Below are 21,016 nucleotides of genomic sequence, written 5' to 3'. Positions count from 1 at the left end.
AAATGCTAGTGTGAATCAACTTGTCTAATTTGCTTTGAAATACTAGTGATGCTTGGTCAATGATAGTTTAAGACTGCAACAAGTAAAGTAAATATGGTGACTAAGAACGTTAATATAATGAAACAATTCTCGGCTAAAAAGGACTTCGATATGGCACTAAACTGGAGTAAAAATCACTGACAGGGATCTAAAAAGAAAACTGAGAAAACATGATTCATGAAAATTATCAGTTAGCATATCCAAACCACACTTTGCACTGTAATAACTACATGCAATCCTTGTACTTTATACAGAACAATATTTGCTATTCTAGTTCCAATAAAACATAACATATATTTTTGTCTAAAAAAAAACCCAAGAAGCAAATAACCATTGTATGAACAATTAATTTTTTTTCAAGGAGGCCATCCTCTTCCATTCTTTCCACTGACAAGCAATTCCTGTTTGTGCTATCTGGAGAAACAGGAAACTGCCAGCTGCCATCTTTTCTTATACCAACAGTTACAAGGAGAGTAAACATCGAGAAAAGCCCTGTGGAAGACTTGGGGGTATTGGTGGATAAGAAGGTGGACATGAGCTGGCAATGACTGCTCACAGCCCCAAAAGCCAACAGCATCCTGGGGCTTCATTGAAAGCAGTGTGCCCAGCAGGTCCAGGGAGGTGATTCTGCCCCTCTGCTCTGCTCTGAGGCCCCATCTGGAGTACTGCATCCAGCTCTGAGGTCCCCAGTACAAGAAAGACGTGAACCTTTTGAATTGGGTCCAGAGAAGGGCCATGAAAATGATCAGAGGGATGGAAGCACCACTCTATGAGTAAAGGCTTGACAGAGTTGGAGTTGTTCAGAGACCTTATGTCAGCCTTTCAGTACCTGAAGGGGGCTTATAAGGAAGATCACAGAATCCCAGAATAGTTAGGATTGGAAGGGACCTCTGGAGATCATCTAGTCCAACTCCCAAGATGGGAACAAATTTTTGCAGGGCTTCTTGCGATAGGACTAGGGGTAATGGTTTTAAACTAAAAGAGGGTGGATTTATACTACATACAAAGAGGAAATTTTTCACAATGAGGGTGATAAAACACTGGCACAGGGTTGTCTAGAGAGGTGGTGGATGCCCATCCCTGGAAATATTAAAGGTCAGATTGGAAGGGACTCTAAGCAATCTAATGCAGTTGAAGATGTCCCTACTCATTGCAGGGGGGATAGACTAGATGAGCTTTAAAAGGTCCCTTCCAACACAAACTATTATATGATTCTACGATTTGCTCTTCTCCCCATTACAAACCTAAATGTAGGCAGGTTACAGCCATGGTATTATTCAAAAGGAGAAAAGTGAACAGCCACTTTGAAAGAAACTACTATATCACATGGAAACTGACCATTCTTTATCTGGTTTTGAAGAAAAAATGCAAAACCTGTCATTACTCTCTCTCTCTCTTCTTTGTTCTTTGTACTCAGGATTTCAGAATTTTATACAAATTCTGAAGAGTAAGACTGTTAGAACAAAAGTGCCTGACTACTAAATTTCTAAGACTTCTCCCTAATTAATTTTTTCTCTACTGAAAAATATTGTTTGCTAACATCAACTAATAGTGCAAGAAGGATTTAAGAATTTCCAACAAATGATCTTTTTCATTTGCAGGTTCCCATTTAAAAAGTCTTGTATTACATAGCTCGAAATATGATACTAGACACAGAAATGGTTTAGGACAAAAGACGTAAGAGCTCACCACAGTATGGTGTAAACTAGAAGTTGTGTAGCAACAAGAAAATGAAGGACTGTGTTAACAACAAAGGAAAAAGTTGAGACTACAAAATTAAAAGTTTCAGTCCTCAGCAAATAAATATAGTGCCTCTTGTCTAAACCTTTCCCTCAGCAGTTCTTCCCATTTCCTCATTTGCTAGCTTACTTCTTTTACTGTGCTAAAACAATGCATCTTGTCTGGCCAGGGATAAAGTTAAATGTCTGTTTTAGCAAATTAAAATGGTCAAGAGCAATATGGTGAATTCTTATCTGTTGAGCCGGTAAGAAAGTCTGCTTGGTTTCACAAGCACAGCAGTACCACCTAGATAGATGCTTTTAGCTCATAAGCTGCTTCAGGATACTGTTTTTCATGAAAATTGATTTGCATACCACCAGTCTGTTAGTAGCTGATTTTGATCAGGTTGCCAATGGGAAAGAATCAGCATAACAGAAAAGGATACAAAAGATAAAGTGAATCAGAAATCATTTTCAGAAGTTCCTTTTTTGGTAAGGTAAATGAGGTTATCTTCTCATTGGGAATGGATTTGAGCCTAAATGTTCACAAAATTCAAAACCTGCCTCACTTTTTTCTCTAACAGGACTGACTGAGGCCTTTGTGAGAAAGTAGATTTCTCCTGAAAAACACCCCTGTTTTATGAAAACGTATTAGTGTTTTCGACATCTGCTGGCTTGGGTGGCTGCCTGCAGAGTGCCAGATGTTCAAGTGGTGGCTGCTCCATGTCAGCCCTTCCATATGAATGGGAAGCACGCAGCTCCCAAATCAGTTTAACTGATGTTACTCAGTTGTGAAGACCTGTAAAATGGAAAGAATAATTTCAATCACTATTCCATGGATCTCTGATAGCATTTTCATTTATAGCTTTGTGCTTTGGTGTTATCTAAAATGAAGCATATAGCAACTTCTGTTCTGCAGAACATCATGGAACTTGGTATTAAAACTTGCAAGAAAAAGTTCTCCATGCTGAAGATTGCCTATTGTGGCACACATTCAAGGTGTAGACTACCTTTCAATTTATAGGAAAAGATCATACTATTTAGCAAACTGTATGGTTACTCATCACGGAAAAATCTATGGAGTTTAAGTTGTAACTGTGATTTAAGAATGAAATTCCAATTTGTCCTACAGTCAATAATTATAATTGTAGTGTATTAGGGTATCAGGCCTGTGCCTGTGTGCACACAGTGCATTTAGTCATGTATTCCCTGGGTGACCCAGGAACTCTCCAGCTAGTCTCTGCACAGATGATATAATTGGGAAAAACGGATCAACTTGAGGAGAGGCTGCCTTCCACCTTCACAACAAAGTGCTTCACTATTTCAGGAGCTTCAGACAGTTACAGAAATGCCTGCAGGCAGCTCTTGCTGAGCCAAGAGCAATAGACAAACACTATTCGTCTGCTTCAAAGTGTTGATTAACATCCTAGGTGGACAATATTGCCAGATCATATAAAAGAATTAAGCAATGTTGTTTGGGGAATGCTACCAATTTAAGCTGAAGGATGTCATGCAATGATGCCTGTTAACAGAGACATACATCACCATCCTGTTCAAGAGATTTAACTCCTCATGTGAGCAAAGATTCAAATAAGTTTTGTTGTAGGTTTCTTGTGATGCCTTTTTTTTTTAAACACAGTCTCTTCAAGTGTCTGTGCCACACTATTTCTCAAAATGTCAAAGACAGTGAAAAGCAAGGCTGGGTGAAGAGAGACTTTAAAATTCAATCATTTATCAACAGTTTACACTGGAATCCTAAAATGACAGTCTAGAATTTTACAAAGTGAAAAATTTGGAGGATGCTCAGAACCCTGTCCTTGCTGCCTTAGCAGGACTTTCTCCAGCCAATAATATCAAAGAGAACAAGTATATTTTTTCTGTTCTCCTTTTCTTAGATTTTGACAGAAGAGATTTCACTCACGAACGTAAAATATTCTCTCTTTATGGCACTAATTTTGTTATCGCAACAAACATATTTCCAAGAAAACAATTATCACAGGTAGTGAAATTGACAACTTGTGCCAAAGGCTAAGGCCATGTCTCTACTAATAAAAATGCTTATCTACACTGATTTTTCACTTATCCTATGATGAGAAAATCTACATTAGTGAGGAATCATAGTTATGAGATTTGCTAGTGTAGATGCAGTACATAGAAAAGAACCAAGACATTTTCTTTGTTTTCCAAGTTAGTTTGTTACCAGTATCTGTACTATAAACTCATAAGTCTGGAACCTAATCTTGTAAAGTTCTAAGTTCCAAGTCCTTTATTTCAACAGATCTTAGATGAGTCCGACAACATGTATAACCTGACTGGCTAAAGAAGAAAATGTGGAGCATAAGTCCCTCACAAAGACCTTGATCACCAGTCTTACAATGCTCAACTAAGGGAAATTTCAACATTGAGCTTAATGTGAATTGAAGTTCATATACTTCTGTTTAAACACAGATTAGGATGTCTGACAGATAAATGCCACTGAAAAGCTGACAATCTAATTAATAAAAAAAACTATCTTCCCTGCTATAAAAATGCTCTCTTTTTTCTGCTGTGTATAAACTGGTATGATAGTATATCTTTTCTGAAATCCAAAAAAGAAAACTCAGAGTAACGTTTTTTCAGGTTATACAGTGGGTTTTTCACTAGCTATAGATGCCACAAAAATAATTATAATATTTTCAAATTGAAATTGAACTGCTCTTTAGACATTTTATTTCTTCAGAGAAGTAAAGGAAAAACCCAACTTGTTTCATAACATAGTCATCCTGAAGCATATAATGATTTTCTTACCCCAAAGATATGCAGATATAGAGAGTGCAGCTGGGGACCCAGGTACTGACAAGGGAAAGTGAGGTTGTACAGGTGCCCACATACTCATTTATTCAGACAACCTCTAGCAATGAAGCAGTTACCTCTAAGCTACTGTTCCACATTTCAGTCTGATATAGATGGGTTTGGCCTCCCCTCTCAGAAAACCACATGGCAAAGTTAGAAGTCGTTTGCCTACAAATGAGCTACTGTGCTCCTCACCATGGAAGAAAGGGAAAAAGAAACTGACTGTGAGAAGTACTCAGCCTGGTGATTGTCCTGTTCCTGGAAAATGTTTCTATTTATCCAGTCAAGAGTGAAAATTGCAATTCTACTCATAAAAACTTATCTCTACGAAAGTTTCATGTTGCAGAGTACAAGGAAAACAAACTGGCCAGTGCCTTTTCCGAGGTCTGATTTTACAACATGCTCTGTATCTTCAGAGCACCTGCAAACACAGTGGGAATCATGGGACCAAGTGTGTGCAGCACAAGAAAAAAACTGAACTTCACCCCAAACCCCAAAATCCACAAAGTAAGGCAAAAACACAGTGTCTTCATACTGCATTTGATAGACTACCATAATTTACTGACTGCCCCTGGGTGCTACTACAACAGAAATTGTTAAAGAAGAAAAGGCACAAGAGCTTTCTTTATAGCTGAAATTCTGAAGACAGTTTTCAATTTGGTTCTAATTGTATATGTGGTTAATGTATACTTAATTAATTTAATAATGGTCACTCCAATATTACAGTAGGGATTAGGATGACATTTTTTCCTGTAATGCATCACATGACTTCCTGGGACTGTCAAATACTTTTCTACCGTAAGATTATCAGAGACTGGAAATGAGACTGAGCTTTGGGAGTTGATGCTGTGTTGTGGGCTCAGCTAATGTACTGTTTTATCTAGGTGGGATGTCTAGGTCATTGGCTAAAAGTAGTGTTATCACTGTGTATCTTCCATTTCATACTGACAAGAACCTAAGATTTTGGCAGAATGAGAGGAAATCTCTTCGCTTAATTTTCCATTCTTTTTTTATTCCTTTTACCAGCTAGAGTAGTTTACCTGTTAAGACACCTACTCATTGAACAGCATACATTGAGCTCTATTCTCTACCTTCAGCATTAAATCTTACTTTCGAGGACTTAATGTCTGATTTAATGCAGCTCTTTGTTTCACCTCATAACGAGAAACAGCTCTTAGAAGAATTCAGTGAAAGTCCCATGAGGTTTATCAAATATTTCTCAATCTATAAATCTAGCCTGTAAAATATTTAGAAGATTATTCGTCCAAATGTTTTCTATTTCCACTCAATGTTTTAGCTTTTTGCACAAGAACAAGGTTAGTGGCAGTTGTATTAATTACATTACAGAAATGTACATCAAATAAAATTATTAACTATTTCAATTTTTTATTTAAATTACTCTGTGTGTTAAAAATATGGGAGAGAGAATAAGTTACACACTAGAAAGACTTTTGTTAACGTTACAGTGGAGTAAAAATCCTAGAATGATCAGCAGAAAAAACATTATCCTTTGTTCTTTTGCTATTGCCATTTTCTTTCAGTTTTGGAGATAAATTCTGAATTGTAATGTAATTCTGACTTTTAATTTATTTTTTACAAAGCTATCAGTACATATTTCAAATACAGAAAATAATTTGTTGCTATTTTCATTAAAATAAACTGTAATGCTGCAAATCTTACATTAAAATATAGATGACACTAGTAATTAAAAAATAATAATCAAATAAAAAGCACAGCAGAACACTTCAATTACTGATAGTAATCATAGTATAATCTTGTCCTACCAAGTGTGTCTCCAGGTACAGTTTAAGGCTGTCTGTCTCTGCTTTAGGAGGAGTCCAATTCTCTGTTGTTTCCATGGCTTCATTTAACCAGTGAATGAATTCATCCAGTTTGCTTACAAACCCCTTGCCATGTAAGAAAAGAGAAAGAACAGGAAAAGCACATTTGTTAGCAAAATGGCGATGTGAAAAATGTATGCTCAATTTTATTAATTTTTTTTTAGCCAAGAGAGTACAATTTTGCCTCTTAAAAGCATTCACAGAAAAAACAAAACAAAACAAAACAACCAAACAAACAAAAAAACAACAACAACAACAACAACAAAACACAAAAAAAGAATGGTCTTCTAGTAAATGAGAAGCAGAACTGTTTCTGGAGATAATCTAATGTGATATTTTGGGACAAGACAATGTGAGATCCATATGACTGCGATGAAATGGAGAAAAGAGTAAAGTTTTAGAAGATATGAAGGGGATATATAAAAAGCTTTATAGACATTACAATGAAAGTAAACTAAAGAACTTGCACTGGGCAGATAGGCTGTACAATGAGCACTGTAGGTTGACAAAAGGGCTGAACAAAGCTGCATTAACAAGGTATGCATAATGGACTGAGGGAAGAAATTACTTGTCAGAACTTGAGTGTTGTGACTCCTGTTTTGGTTCATAGGATGAGAGAAGAAATCAAACAGTAGATGAGGCAGAATATATAGCATTTAATATAAATATTGCTGATTGCATATGAACCACACAGATGGTGCTCCATAGAAGACAGGAGCTCCTGCTTCTCAGGAGCACCATTTATTTCAAGATTAGTACCAATTATATTGTCTGATTAAAAATAGTGCCCCTGAATTTACATGATTGGATGATACTATAGGCACATACTGAGTACAGATAATTTTACCTAAGTCTTATCCACCATGAAGCAAGAGAGTAAATGGAATAAACTGACCGTGATGTTTATAAGCACCCTGAAAATTAACTCTGAAGAGGAATGTCCGTCTATTGCAAGCATTGTAAGACTAGATTAAGTTAGTTTTAATACTGGTTATATTATTAGTCATTAACTATGCATTTCACAGCATGGTGAGAATTTTAGTTTCCAGTTGGATAACAACTCAATACACACAGTATCTCACTCTCACCACTTCAGTTATGGAATGATTTTGACTAATCATTAGTCCATTCAGATAGCTAAAAGTAAGCAAAGCATGGAACTTTTAAAGATTTCTGAGTGACTCAGGACCCCAAATCCCCTTCTCTGAAGTTACACATGAAACTGGAATGCTAAACAAGACAGAAACAGCAGTCTGAGCAGTAGGTGCACAGCTGTGTTGTGCAGTGGTAATAACACAGGCCAAGTAGAGCTACACTTCCTTCAAAACTAACAGTAGTAGAGTCATTTTGGCCCAGAAGCAGGGTCCAGCATTCAACTCTTGGCTTCCAGATGAAGTGGCAGTACTTCTGAACTGAAGCTAGCCTCTGGCAGGAAGCTGCAGTGCATACTGCAGGCATGACAGCAACACTGAGGCACTCTGAAGACTTTAATTATTATTTTTTTATGTGAGTACCTACAAGATCTCATGATGAGGTCACTATTGTTATCTCTATTCATGGAATCCACTGTATCAAGTCATTATAAGGAAGAAAACTGTTACTGTGCAGATTTCATTGTAGGCTGTTTATCTGGACATTCCAGAAAGGGGAAAGGAAGACAGGGAAAGCAACCCAGTGGCTATGGTGACTGAGACAACGTGCCTATACTCTGGGGCAAGTAATGAAGGTAGCTACATCTCCTGTCTCCCACAGGAGGCCATGCCACAAGGGCTACATTCCCCATGAGAAGCCATGGCACGGGGGGGGGGGGCAAGATGTCCCCCTGGCTATATTGCTTGCTTTCTTCCAGCTCACAGTGGAGCATAAGGGATGCCAGACTGGCAGAGGAGTGGGAGACATGAGCTGATGGGGAGAGGAGCAGGAGGGGTAAAGTCCTTCTTGTCCCTCCAATAAATCTCTGCCTGCATTTTAGCAATGTGCTGTCCTTGAGAGACAAGGTGATATGGTAAGCACACACACACACAAAAAAAAAAAAAAAAAAAAAAAAAAAAAAAAAAAAAAAAAAAAAAATGAAGAAAGGTTCTCTCTTGTATATGCGCCATGTATTTTATGGAGACAGACACGTATAACATCTGCCTGCAGTACTCGATGTCTGTATGCCTTCAAAAGGGTGCTCGGAAACACTGAAGGCTTGCAGCAGTATAAAGAGCAACTATTAGCCACAGAGTTACTTCTGCCCTCTCACAAAACGTGCCTGTATTGTAATGTCTGCTACTTCACGCTGGTGCTTAGGGACTCCCAGGCAGCCAACTCCAGCCTGGTGTGTCCCCTCGCCGCCCAGATCAAGTTGGCTGCGGGCCCCTGTGGGGAGCAGGGAATGCCTGGGGGTTCGTTTGGGGGGCGGAAAAAAATATAGATACAGTCTCCTACAGAACCACGATGAGCCACTTTACCTGGGGAGGGGGGGAGGGGGAGAGGAAAGGCTGCAAGCTTCAGTTCCAGTGCCACCTGGCACGTTGGAATCGCAGTGGGGTACATGATGCCCGAGGGGAGCCCGCGGAACGGGGAGCACCGGCCGCGGCCAGCCCCGGCGGGCTCTCCTCTGCCAGGCTGCACAAATCACAATAATTCCACTATTTTTCAAATGACGGCAATAAAATTTTATTGAAACCATTCAAAAGAGCACATCTGTAGAAACCGAAAAGAGCAGAGGGCCGGGGGAAGGAAGGGGAGGGAGGGGAAGGGGAGCCCGGGCCGCGCGGAGCCGCCGGCGGAGGGAGCGCCGCCCGCCCGCGCGCGCGCCGTGCCTGGGCCCACAGCGCCACCTGCCGGCGCCACCCCGCGCGCGGGCCCGGGAACCGCGGGAGTGAAACCAGACATGGGACATCCCTGTGCGAACATTGGAGCGGAAATCACAGGCGGTCCGTTTTAGGCTGTTAAGAGAGCGTGCGAAACAGAAAATCATTTTTATATCAAATTGTACGTGAGATTAAATCTCAGCAATGCAGGTCCTACTTCATTCGCCGTGAATTAGCGATCAAAACAATGCCCCGGGGTTTTTCTTTTTTCATAGCAATGCCCAGGATTCCATCCTATTTATTTGAATAGCCTGATGCCAGTGAGAAAGGAAGGAGCGGCCTTTATCACCCAGCCGCCAGTTTCGCAGCTCACCCCTGCCCTGCAGGGAGGCAGCTCGGGCTCGGAAATTGAAACCTCTGCGACCACTGCCGACCGCAGCGGCTCGGGTTTGACGGACCGGGCTGCCTTTTCTCTTGGTGCTGAACTTCCCCTTTTCGACTTTGACTTTCGGTCAAGGTGCAGTTACCTGCAGGCTCTGAGATTGGGGCCAGTACAAAGGACCCTGCCTGGCCGGCCCGACCGGCCTGGGCAGCCAAGGCCAGGAATAAGGCTGCCTGCTAGCTCACAGATAGAGAAGGAGCATCTCCAGTATCAGTGGTCCATGTAGCCCTGTCACAAATATAAATCTGGCTCTTTAATCTCCTCAAGTCTGATAATAGAGGGGAAGTCCAAAACATAACTTATCCCTTGAGTGAAGGGCCACTGCCCCTCCGCAGATTGACCAACATAGAGCCATTTTGGTGTAATCGAGATGGTCTAGTTAATTGGAATAAAATTAATCATGTACATGCAGGCAGGGACACAAACAGCATTAGAATAGTTCTTTTTCTTATAATCTAAATATTTCCCAGAATATACATTTTAAATAAAAGGTTAAGACAAAATAAGTTCTAAAAAATAATGGGGAAAAAACATTGTCTTACAATACAAAAAATCTATTGTGAGACTCTGACAGAGCGTGAAACTATGCTTTAAAAACAGTTTACAAGATAAATTATATTAAAAAAAAAGAATGAGGATTAACATATGATCCTAAATCCAAATCCAGGAGTACTCAATGAATGAAATAAATTCATAGGATGACAAATTCTAACAAATACAGGATATTTTTGGTTTTTTCCTCTTCATTTAATAAGATACCAATGAAAACACTTTACATCCTTTTCTACACACTTACCTTTCTGATTTTTCTGACTGAGATTATGTTTTTCTTTCTCTAGATATTTTTCCTTCATCATTCTTAAGATGAGAAAGAGTTGAACAGGAATAGCTTCGGTGAATCTATGCTGATTTATACTAGTTAAGAGTCTGATATCACAGTATCACACTTATAATGAAAAAACTGTAAAATCTATCCAACTCGTACTTTGGTAGAAGTTAACAGGAAATTAAACTATTGTATTTTCCATCAAAACTTCTTGGAAGCTGAAAGCTCATAGTTGGTTACATTGAAGCTAAAAATTACTGTACAAGAATTCCTCAGAGAGAAAAGAGGGGAGCAGAAGAGAAAAAAAGAAACACCAATGTAATCCAGTCTCTGCCTTTTGACCAGCTCATTCAGTTTCACAAATGTAATACTTCTGCACTGTGCTAGCAAGCTAGATCTTAAAAAACTAGGGCTCCTACAGCATAAAGCTATTCTTATTCTATGCCACAGTACTGAGACAATTGTTTCTGGATTGTTATTGGATGATTTGCAGCAATTTCTGTGATAAAGTTTGCAAATAATGATAAAGCACTTCCCATACCACACACAGGAAATTTCAAAACATTAACCTTTAAAACCTTCAGCTTTCCATTTTGTTTCATGACAATTTTACAGATTTTCCTAGGGGGAAAAAGAAAGTCCTGCTCACACATCTCTGAAAAAAATCTGGAGCAAAAATGGCTTCATTTAAATTTGGCATATACAAAGGGGTTTTTTGTGACCTAATTCTATTTTCTCTGGATGGATAAGAATGAAAAAGACAGACAATTCTAAGTATTGGGGGGAAAAAAGCCATAACTGATAGAATGAAAATACACTTAATTCAATTGTTCTGTACAATTAAGGAATTAATTAATTACATGAAGTATTAAAAATAAATTTGATGGGATTTAAGTAAATATCTTGAGACTTCCTCATTAATGACCAGAACACTTAAATTTTTTTGAATCACAAGAATGAGATTTCACTTACTGAGTCACACAAAAAGGGCAGGGATGGATCAGCTCATAGGCCAAAGGGCCTATGAGAAAGTATGGGTTGAGAAATTGTGTACCTGGAAATGTGCCTCCTACCATTGTTCTATTAAATGTAAGGGCATACAAAAGATACAGATCCCCCACCTGCTGCACAGGGTTGCAGGGCTCCCTACACCCAGTACAGCTGTGCAAAGGACCTTGGGTTAGGCAGACTGGTTGCATCTGGCATGTGGGATAACAGAGTAGAAGAGCAGCTGCGGTGGTGTGCCACCAGTATAAGGAACCCTGGAGCATGGGGGCAAGGCCTATGGAGGTGGACAGATGAACAAGTCTCACGTGCAATTCGCTACATTTAATAGGACCGTGTGTGTTCTGTTTATCACAAGTGTGTGTCACAAAAATTAGTTTAAATAAACACAGAAATAGGCAGTCTTTGGCAACCCACGTAGTTTGTGCCTTTTTCCTGTTTTCCTGGATTCTGTTTAGATATTCCTCCCTACTCATGATGACTACAGCAAACCTCACTGCTCGCTACCTGCTGCCCACTAATGCCTTTTGGCATGGCCCAGGAATTCCTCACTCCCTATGTTTCTCCAGCTTCCACAGTCCCCTCCTATGCTTTCCCATTGAACTTCAGAAGCTCACTCCATCTCTGGCCAAAGACCATAATTCTTTAGAAATATATATGCATTAACTTTCATCTTCCTAGTTTGCAGCAGCAGTTTTCTGCTTACTGCCATCAGCCAAGTCAATCAAATAAGTTTTGGTATCCACTGACCCCTAGCTACATGCTCCCAGAGTTGGTGGCATAGGCAATGCTCATGGTTTAAAAAGACCAAGTAGAGCCCAGGAGAAATATTATAGGCTGTCAGCAAAACAACAAGCAGTTGACCAACTAAAAAACTTCTGGTAACAACTACAAAACTAGTGATAACAACGTAAGTGCTTATGATACCATAGAAAAGCTCCAGCCCCTGATGATAGCTGTGCATATTCTCATAGCTTGTCAGTGGTGTTACTCAGACATATTCTCATTAGATTGCAATTTTCTGAGAAGCACAAAACTAAGAGCTCCCAGAAAAGGTTTTACTGTCACAGTCATAAAAAGAATGTTTTGACGATCAAGGGAGTCACTTAAAATTATGCACAAATGCCTCTCAACTAAGTTAACACCACTTCTTGCACTAGAACTTTTAAAGTTTCCTAACTTCAGTTCAGTGGTTTAATTTTACTTTTACATTACAAGATCTCCCTTTTTCCTGGGTCAGATAGGAAAGTAAACAGTTCCGGTGTTCGATAATTTTAGCACTTCAAATGATCTCATTTAGACTTTGAAGTTCAGCTTTCATTAATTGAATGGAATGGGAAAAGAGGAAGTTTCCATCTCAGCTGCACCTATCACTTTACAAGTCCAGTTTTTATTAGACCACATTTAGAAAGGAAGCAAACTGAACCTCATTTCTATAGTTTTGAGCTTTAGCCTGAAAGCACATTTAGGGTTACCAAAAAATAGAATGTGAAAACATGGAACTTATATTAAAAAATGCAACTTTATTTTTTGTTGCTACACTAAAAGCAGCAGAATCTTAGATGTCTTTCGTAGATTTTTGATGTGAGATTCCTTTAGATAAGGAATTTGGATATATGCTCTTAAGGAAGTCATATATTGACATTAACATTGCCAAAATTATACCGTAAAGCAGAGGAAGCAACTACATTCTACTATTATAAAAAATTTCTAGCACTCATCCTAGATCAAATTTGGTTTTGCTTTTTATGGAAAAAACCTCCCAGATTTACTGTGCCTATATGGCACAGGTAACAAATTTATTTCAATATTTTTTGGCTTGTAATTTTTTGATGTGCAGTTTTAACACCACTATTAGTCTAACATTTTCATTTAATATGTATGTGGGCTTATACTTAAGACACTTCTGGTCATTGCATTTGTAAAAGTACAAAGCCTTTCTAATGACTTGAAGTAAGAATAAAATCAGAATAAAAGCAATGTGCCAAACTACTAAATGCCAACACACTAAAATTATTTGCCATGATAGCTAAGAGTGATGGTGAAAAGTCTACTGTGTTCCACAAACCTAAGTGTGGAAGCACCAGACAAGACTGTTTGTTAAATCACTACCCCAGACCTTTTCCTCTCCACCTTCCCTTTTATTACACAAAGGGAGTTCTCTTCTTAAAAGAATTGGTTATGAGGCTGTGTGCTTAAAAATGAATGTCCAATTTTGTTGCAAGCAGACAGTGTTGTAAAGTTTGTTCCCAATTTACAAAAAGACTGAGCTCACAGAGGGGTCCGTGTACAAGGATGGGCTGGCTCTAAGGGCACTTCTATCACAGAATGCATTAAGAAAACCCTTTGTCTAACCACAAAAGGACTTGCATATTAGTCTCAGGAGGAACACATTCCTGCCCATGGACTTTATTTTCAAAAGGATAAAAGTGCACTTTCTTCGTGGGCAAAGGTAAGTCAAAGAAATCCAGGTACTCAAGAGGACAAGGCTGCAACAAACTGCCACAGTCAATTTAATTGGAGGTAGAGCCAGAGGCAACAGTAAAACCATTAGCAATACAGATGTTACGATCCCCTAGGAACCAAGATGCCACAATGGAAAATATCCTTTGTGTGATATTGTCAAAATTCTGTGGCAGGCACTGACCTCACAGAAACAACTGGCCAAACACATCAGTAGGATGGAAATACTTAACATGCAATCCAGGATATATTCATAAACAATTCAGAAATAGAACTTAGCAGCTTTCTGCTAAAAAAGTGCCACATTTATTCAATAAGCTCAGTCTATGAGAATATGTGACTTAAATGTTCCTTCCAAAATGGGAAAAGATAAAGATCAAATACTTTTGTTAGACGACATCCATGTAAAGACACAACTTCCTCTACTATATACTGTCTAGTTAAGCATTTTTAAGACTGTTAAATTACACAAATCTTTCATGAGTCCCCCCTCTAGGCTTCGTGCCCAACTACCACACACAGAATTAGAAATTGAATGCATTTCCCCTAATGGGCATCTATTGAATTGGCCATGATTTATATGGTTACAGAGCAGAAAGTTCCATAACCACAGGATGGTCCTGGCTCATTACTTTTCCTAGGTTTAGAGTCCAAGCTATTTTTCCATACTGTATTCTGACTAAAGCAGGAATAGCCAAAAATATTTTTAATTTCTCAGTTTCCTAAAGCCTTCCAGGTAAAAGAAACAGAACCAGAAAGGCAGGATAGGCTTTAAAAGTATGATACAGAGAAACAAGTGAAATGTTACTTTTCAATCCATTATAAACAACCAGATTTGAAGACAGTGAACCCAACTCTGCAATAAAAAAGTTCACTGCCCAGATGGGACTGTTGACTTTTTTTCTGCTTCTAGACAAAGAGCATGTTATGCTACCGTGCATATTAAGAATCATTCCTAAATGTATCTCTGTAGATACTTAAACCTTTCCACGTAGTTGTTTCTTTACCCTGTGCCTTGCCTTACTTTTGGCTCAAGATGAAGGTCTACTTTCTGTTTGATAAAATTACCACAAGGCCTCCTCCTGCTTGAAACTTGCCAGATCTAAAAAAGGATACACTAAGTACCAGCAGATTGACTGTGGGGCTAAGATAGATAACAGGAAAAGTAAGCCAAATGCTTTCTAAAACCTGTTCCTAAGACATATATTCTTAGAGTAGCAGACTAGCTTCCAACACCACTGGTAGCATTTCCCTCAGTCTTTTGGAGGATCATTGAACACCCAGAACCACAGCAGCAAAATCCATGGGCTGGAAGCACACTGCTGGAGAGAGAACCACGTAGCCCTGAGGCCAAGACAGCTGTGCATAGGAATGTCATATAGCAGTGTAGGAAAAGCCAATGTCATTGTGACTTTGCAAGGGTTCAAGAGTAGGGAGGACTGACTGAGAGACAGGATGAGAAAGGCAATAACATCTGATTCATTTGTCATTTAAAAAAATCCACTGGTATGAACTGAACAGCAGTATAATAATAATGGCCCATCTTCGTGAACGAAGATTTGGGGAAAGGTCTTTTACCTTTCCAGCCTGCGCAATGGATTTTTTTAGGTGAGACACAGCCTGCGCTGAACTGAGCCCACCCTTTAATCCTAAGGTTCATCTGCCGGGGCCAAGCAAGCTTGGACAATGGCAGTGAGGTCCTCAGGACGTAGGTTTGTTTAGAGTGTCCTTCTCATAGATGGATGGCCACACAGGGCTAACGACCTCCATCAGGCCAGAGACCGGGATTTGAACCCGTGGTCGCAGCAGTGAAAGTCCTGCACGCTAACCACTAGGCCACCAGGGGTCAGTATAGGCTGGTTGTAAACCTCCAGAAATGCCACCTACTCCAATGGCAATGCCGCCAGGCTTACAGAATGGCTGCTGGCCTCTCCTCATGCTGACATGGCCATGCTTCCCACCTGAGAAGTAATGTTAACTGGCACAGGGACAGACAAAGTTTTAGGCCTCCTGCATTTATTCAGGTGAGGACAGAGTTCAGGCTGAGAAAATCTGGGAGGCCAGCATTGTACCTCGAAAGCAGTGTGAGGTTCAAAGCACTCCCAGGAATTGAGTTAGTAACTAAATGAGCATATCCTTCTTGGTATGGAAAAATCTTACATATGCATTCACATTCTGGATGACAGACAATAATTTTGCTTATCTGCCTCCCAGGTTATCATGCCTACTAGTTTGAATTCTAATTATTTTCGAGGCTGGACGGCTGCTGCGAGCCCTCTGGTGGAGGTGGCTTGCGACACCTGCCAGCGCTGCTGAGCAATAGCATCGTCTCCAGAGGGTGGGAGGGACACTACCCAAAACCCACCCCTCACACACGGGTAAGCTTCTCCACCGCAGGGTTATGCAGGCACACAGATATCGGTTAAAGAAGCAAATATTTTCTGCTGTTCTAATCAGTACTGGCTTTTGTCAGAGAACCTCTGCAGTGTAAATCTGTGTTAAAATGCTTCTAGCACTCAACTCATTCAGTATCCCTAGTCTGAGTGAAATTTCTGAGGTTCACTGGAAAAAGGTTCCTAAGGAAACGATATTGAAACTATGGAGTGAATAGTATAAGCAGCAGAAAAGAGAAACCTGTGAGTTGAAGGATACCAAGAATGCTGAAAATGAGACAGAAATAGCAAGGAAGAACAGAATATAAGAAAATGGGGCATAAACTAGGAGGAAAGTGGAGGAGGAGGAAACATAAGAAAAGAACAAGTTAGCTATTTATATGTAGTCAAAAAAAAAAAAGTATTATGTTCTTTGGGCCTTTGGCAATAAGATAAGCTGGCAGAAGCTCTGAGAGTTAAAAGTGGAACAGCCAGCAACCATGATATGGAGGTGAGTAATATTCAAACTTCTGAATGTTCATACAAATCTAGTCTTCAAAGTTCATCATACTACTAGGACTGAACATATGGTTTCTGAAAATATACATATTCACAAAGAGCAATGCCTGTTATTGGTCATGTTTCACAGAAACTCTCCCTCTTCTTAAAATAACTTTTTTTCTGAGTCATTTCTTCCCTACATAAAATTCAGGAGGCCTAGCAGCTAGGAAATAAAGATAGATGCCCAAAACATCTTCTAATACAGGACAAGTTTTCTCTTATGCATCACAGTATCAAATATTCTAAACTGAAGCCTTTTTAGCTAATACTTTCATGTGACCCTTTCTAAGTCACAGATTTGCCATATGTAGAGATCAGCTAAGATATGTCAATGTTCTTAGATCACATATTCTTGTTTTACTCATTAACAAGGAAGCAAAAACATCTACAGAAATTTGTGGCCAATGATGTATCAAGGAAAGGACAAGAAGAGCAAATAAATCTGCTTGAGCCAAGAAAGATGATGCCAGTATCTCCCACAAAGGGGAACTTTATCTCTGCAGCAGCAGCTGGAAGGAGTGTCTGGATCCTGGAGGGACCCTGAGCACAGCACAGGAGAAGGTCCTGTCTTTGGTAAAAATGCCAGGCACCAACAAGAATTGCTATATCCTGTATAAAGGATAGTGTCACAAAGCTGCAGTAAATTCACATCTACTTCACAGTCCCAAATTTCCTTTTTCTTTCTTTCTTTTTTTTTTTTTTTGTGCATTCTGAACAACTCTAAACTAGAATAGAAAATGTAGAAGCTAGTTCAGGACCTCGTGTTCATAAGTACCAATTTATTATTTATTCTACTGGTAAACCTAAAGTCAAATCTCCTGATAAGCACTGTTCCCTTTCAGTATGAAATATTTGGTATACAGCAACCTTGATCCAAACTCTATGGATAATGTAAGTCTATAATTAGGATGTTAATTTTCAGTGAAGCTAGTTGTCTGATGCGCTTTGTCTAAACATGCTGCCAATATAACTATGGATGTTGAAGCAACCTACAGTGATGTAAGGGTACTTGGAAGTACTGCATTGCCTCTTCATTTAATTAATTTAAATGTTGTGTTGGCAACATACCCTATTTTCAGATTGTTTTACAGCTAATGTATGTATTGATTATGAGATGAACTGCATCCAAAAGACAAACTTATCTTCATTTGCAATTTTTTCCTTATAATGACCTCTGTAATAGATTAATATAAAGCTTTAATCTGCCCTGAAAAATAGACAGTTATGGATGACCATCATTCCTTGGTTTGCATACCCTGAGTATTTGGGCTTCAGACGGTGGACTGGGGGTGGAACGCTCTTGTGCAGCTGCTATTTCCAGCTGATGGTCAGCTGCTATCTTGCACGTGCTCTGGGCACTGGAGGACACTCAATTTGAGCCATGCCAGCACCTCCCCTAACTGTCCCAAAATTTCTTTACTCTTTTATCTCATAGTTGCTAGAAACAAATCTCATTCCCCAAGCATTTAATGCCTTGAAAGGCACACATGATATGCTCATACCATGGTTGCTCCTGCAGCCTGAAATCTGAGGCATTACGTCAACTAAACTACTCTCTGTGAAGTTCCAAAGATGTTATGTTCTACCAAAAAAAATACTAAATCACAATAAAAGAATGAAAACAGGCAAATTTTACACCTTTACTCCACAGCACAAAATTAATTCCATGGGTTTTCCAGTGCCTTTTAAATAAAAGATAAATTTATTATTTTTTACATAACACTTTCAGTCAATCAGCCAGTAGGAGATAAATAAAGAAAGAAAGCTACTGTATTCTTGACCTGGTGGTCCCACAGCAGAAATAAACACTTCTTGTTTAAATTATATAACCGTAGTTCACTAAATAATAATAAAAATGGCAGTTATATTTGCAGGGAGATAGCATCTCTAAAAGTTTTGCAGAGGAAAGGATTTTTTTAAAATATATTTTACAAATTCTTTAGAAGTGCACAAGCAGGTTTTATTTTTAAAAAGTTCAATAATTGAAATACACATGCTTTTTTTTTTAATCAAAACTATTTCAGCATTAAATTTGTTGGGATTAAATACATAGCAAAAAATTGTTGGAGACTAAACTAAAGTAAAAAAGATATTGATAAGGAGGAAATTTTCTAGGTTGTGATTTATTTATTCTCTGAATTTCTAACAACAACATTTGTGAAGTTGTGTGGGGCTTGCTTATTTGAGAAGGAAATAAAACCATCAGTAAAATAAGTGCAGGAACAAGTTATGGCCTCAAGAGGGCAATATATCACCACGTCTAAGAGTTTTCGAAAAAGAAGGGAAAAAACACTTTTTACTCAAATAGAACACATGCTGTTTGCTTGTGGGTAAGTGCTAAATATATTGACCTCTGCTGTATCACTGACATGACTTAGGATATAATGACCACGATTCCCCCTCAAAGACAGAACATTTAATTCAGTATTTCTTATTTTTCAAGGCTAATTGCTTAGAAGAGGTCAAGTCTGTCACCTCTCAAGAGATATTATAATTCTTTGACCCATGAACTTGTTTTGCAGTTAAGATTTCTGAACTTTAAAACAGGAAAATGGTGACTGCCACTATTCACTAAATATGACAAGAGTGATAAGAGATTAGGATTCACCACCTTCTCTTTACTCCATTATTATTCCTCTAGTTTCCTCATTTAGCCTCCTGTTATGCACTTGGTTCCTGTTCAGCTGCAGACTTCGAAGAAATGCTGTCACTATTAGTTCCTCCATAAATTGCTTTTCTTTTGCTTCCTAATTCATCTACCTTCCGTTTTAGATAGCTTTTTTTTTTAGTGGTCTCTAGGAGGCCTTCCTTTACACCCTTTTTAGATCCTACTTCTAACCTACTTTTTTATCCACAAATATTGATAGGTTTACAGAATAAAATAAAACCAATCTCTGGACTTGTTTTCATTCCTCTTTTTAATTTTTTTCTTAACTGCAGAAGCTTTGCTGTTTCTAATACATTTACTACTTTTTTTTCCTGGTTTTCTGTACTTCAACAAAGCTGTAAGAGATTTGTACTGCAATGCGTAGATAAAGCTGATCCTAGTTTAGGCTTACCTGAGATAATTTTAGGCAGCTAATAGTGCATCAGTTAAATTTTACATTAACTTGTGTGTCTTTAGTCTTATATAGCACAGCGAGGAAACATTCACATAGTCATGTGTGCCACATGCTGGCACCAGCAGGGGAAAAGCACTTAGTAATATTAAGTTACTGCGACTTGAACATCTACACTGTCTACTACCAAAAATCTGCTTGCTTGTTGGTTCTCTCAGTGTTAGCCAGGAGAGATTCCAAACATGGGCCAAAGGAAACCAGAGGCAAATCTAGCTCTCATCTGGGAGATTTCACTTGGCCTAAATGTGAATCAATGTTCAAAGTAAGTCTTTAATAATGCTTTAGGAAAATTCAAGTACAATTCCAGTTTGATATGCTAAGGACAGCTTAGCTGTTTGTGAGGATTATCGTTTTTGCTCCAACACCTAAAGTAAGGACAAGAAAACAATTTTTTGCCTTTCTGGTTACTTTCAAAATAAATACAGAACACCTACATAAATATAAAGCCTCTGAGAGACAGTTTCCCGACCATAATTATAACAAATTATATTCACTCTGATGCCTATTGATGATAACAATAATTTAGGAGTCAGCATGATTTAATGGTTCATTCCTGATCATAACATACTGGAATGGATAGAGGAATGAAAACTAGTTGCTGTCATAATATATAAAGATATACAAGAAGAAAAAGATAGGAACAGATTTTGAGAAGTTATGCAATAATCTTATATAAGTGGATTTGATCTTTCCTCTCAGGTTAATCCTCTCTAGACCTTTGAACATTTCTCTTGCTCTGACTCATCTCTACCATGTACACATTTTTAAGGCAATGATGTGTTAACAGCAGATAGACTGGAATTTGATTTAGGTGGAAATTAGTAGCAATGTATTATTTAAAAAATTAAATATTTAGAATAGAGTATGGTGATTTTGGTATACTGTATCTTTCTGGAATATCCTCTACTTCCTCACAGAAGGTACATAAAACATGAGTCTCCCAGAGACTAAGTATATTATGTAACAGAACAGCTAGGCCTTAAAACATTGTGAAAAGCAT

General features: G+C 38.7%; 1 protein-coding gene across 15 annotated transcripts in view; it reads right to left on the bottom strand.

Annotated features, from left to right (window-relative positions):
- The window catches only part of AKAP6 (A-kinase anchoring protein 6), a 274,653-nt gene that overhangs the window by 154,801 nt on the left and 98,836 nt on the right, over nucleotides 1–21,016 (bottom strand). For all 15 annotated transcript variants that reach the window (XM_027670361.1, XM_027670334.1, XM_027670330.1 and 12 more), the window contains one exon: nucleotides 6,374–6,496. In XM_027670361.1, coding sequence (XP_027526162.1) covers nucleotides 6,374–6,496 — 123 coding nt within the window. The remainder of the gene's footprint in view (nucleotides 1–6,373; nucleotides 6,497–21,016) is intronic.

The sequence above is a fragment of the Neopelma chrysocephalum genome, unplaced genomic scaffold, assembly GCF_003984885.1.
Source record: "Neopelma chrysocephalum unplaced genomic scaffold, ASM398488v2 Primary Assembly neopelma1_24, whole genome shotgun sequence".
NCBI lineage: Eukaryota > Metazoa > Chordata > Aves > Passeriformes > Pipridae > Neopelma > Neopelma chrysocephalum.
This window is presented reverse-complemented; position numbering and strand designations above follow the sequence as displayed.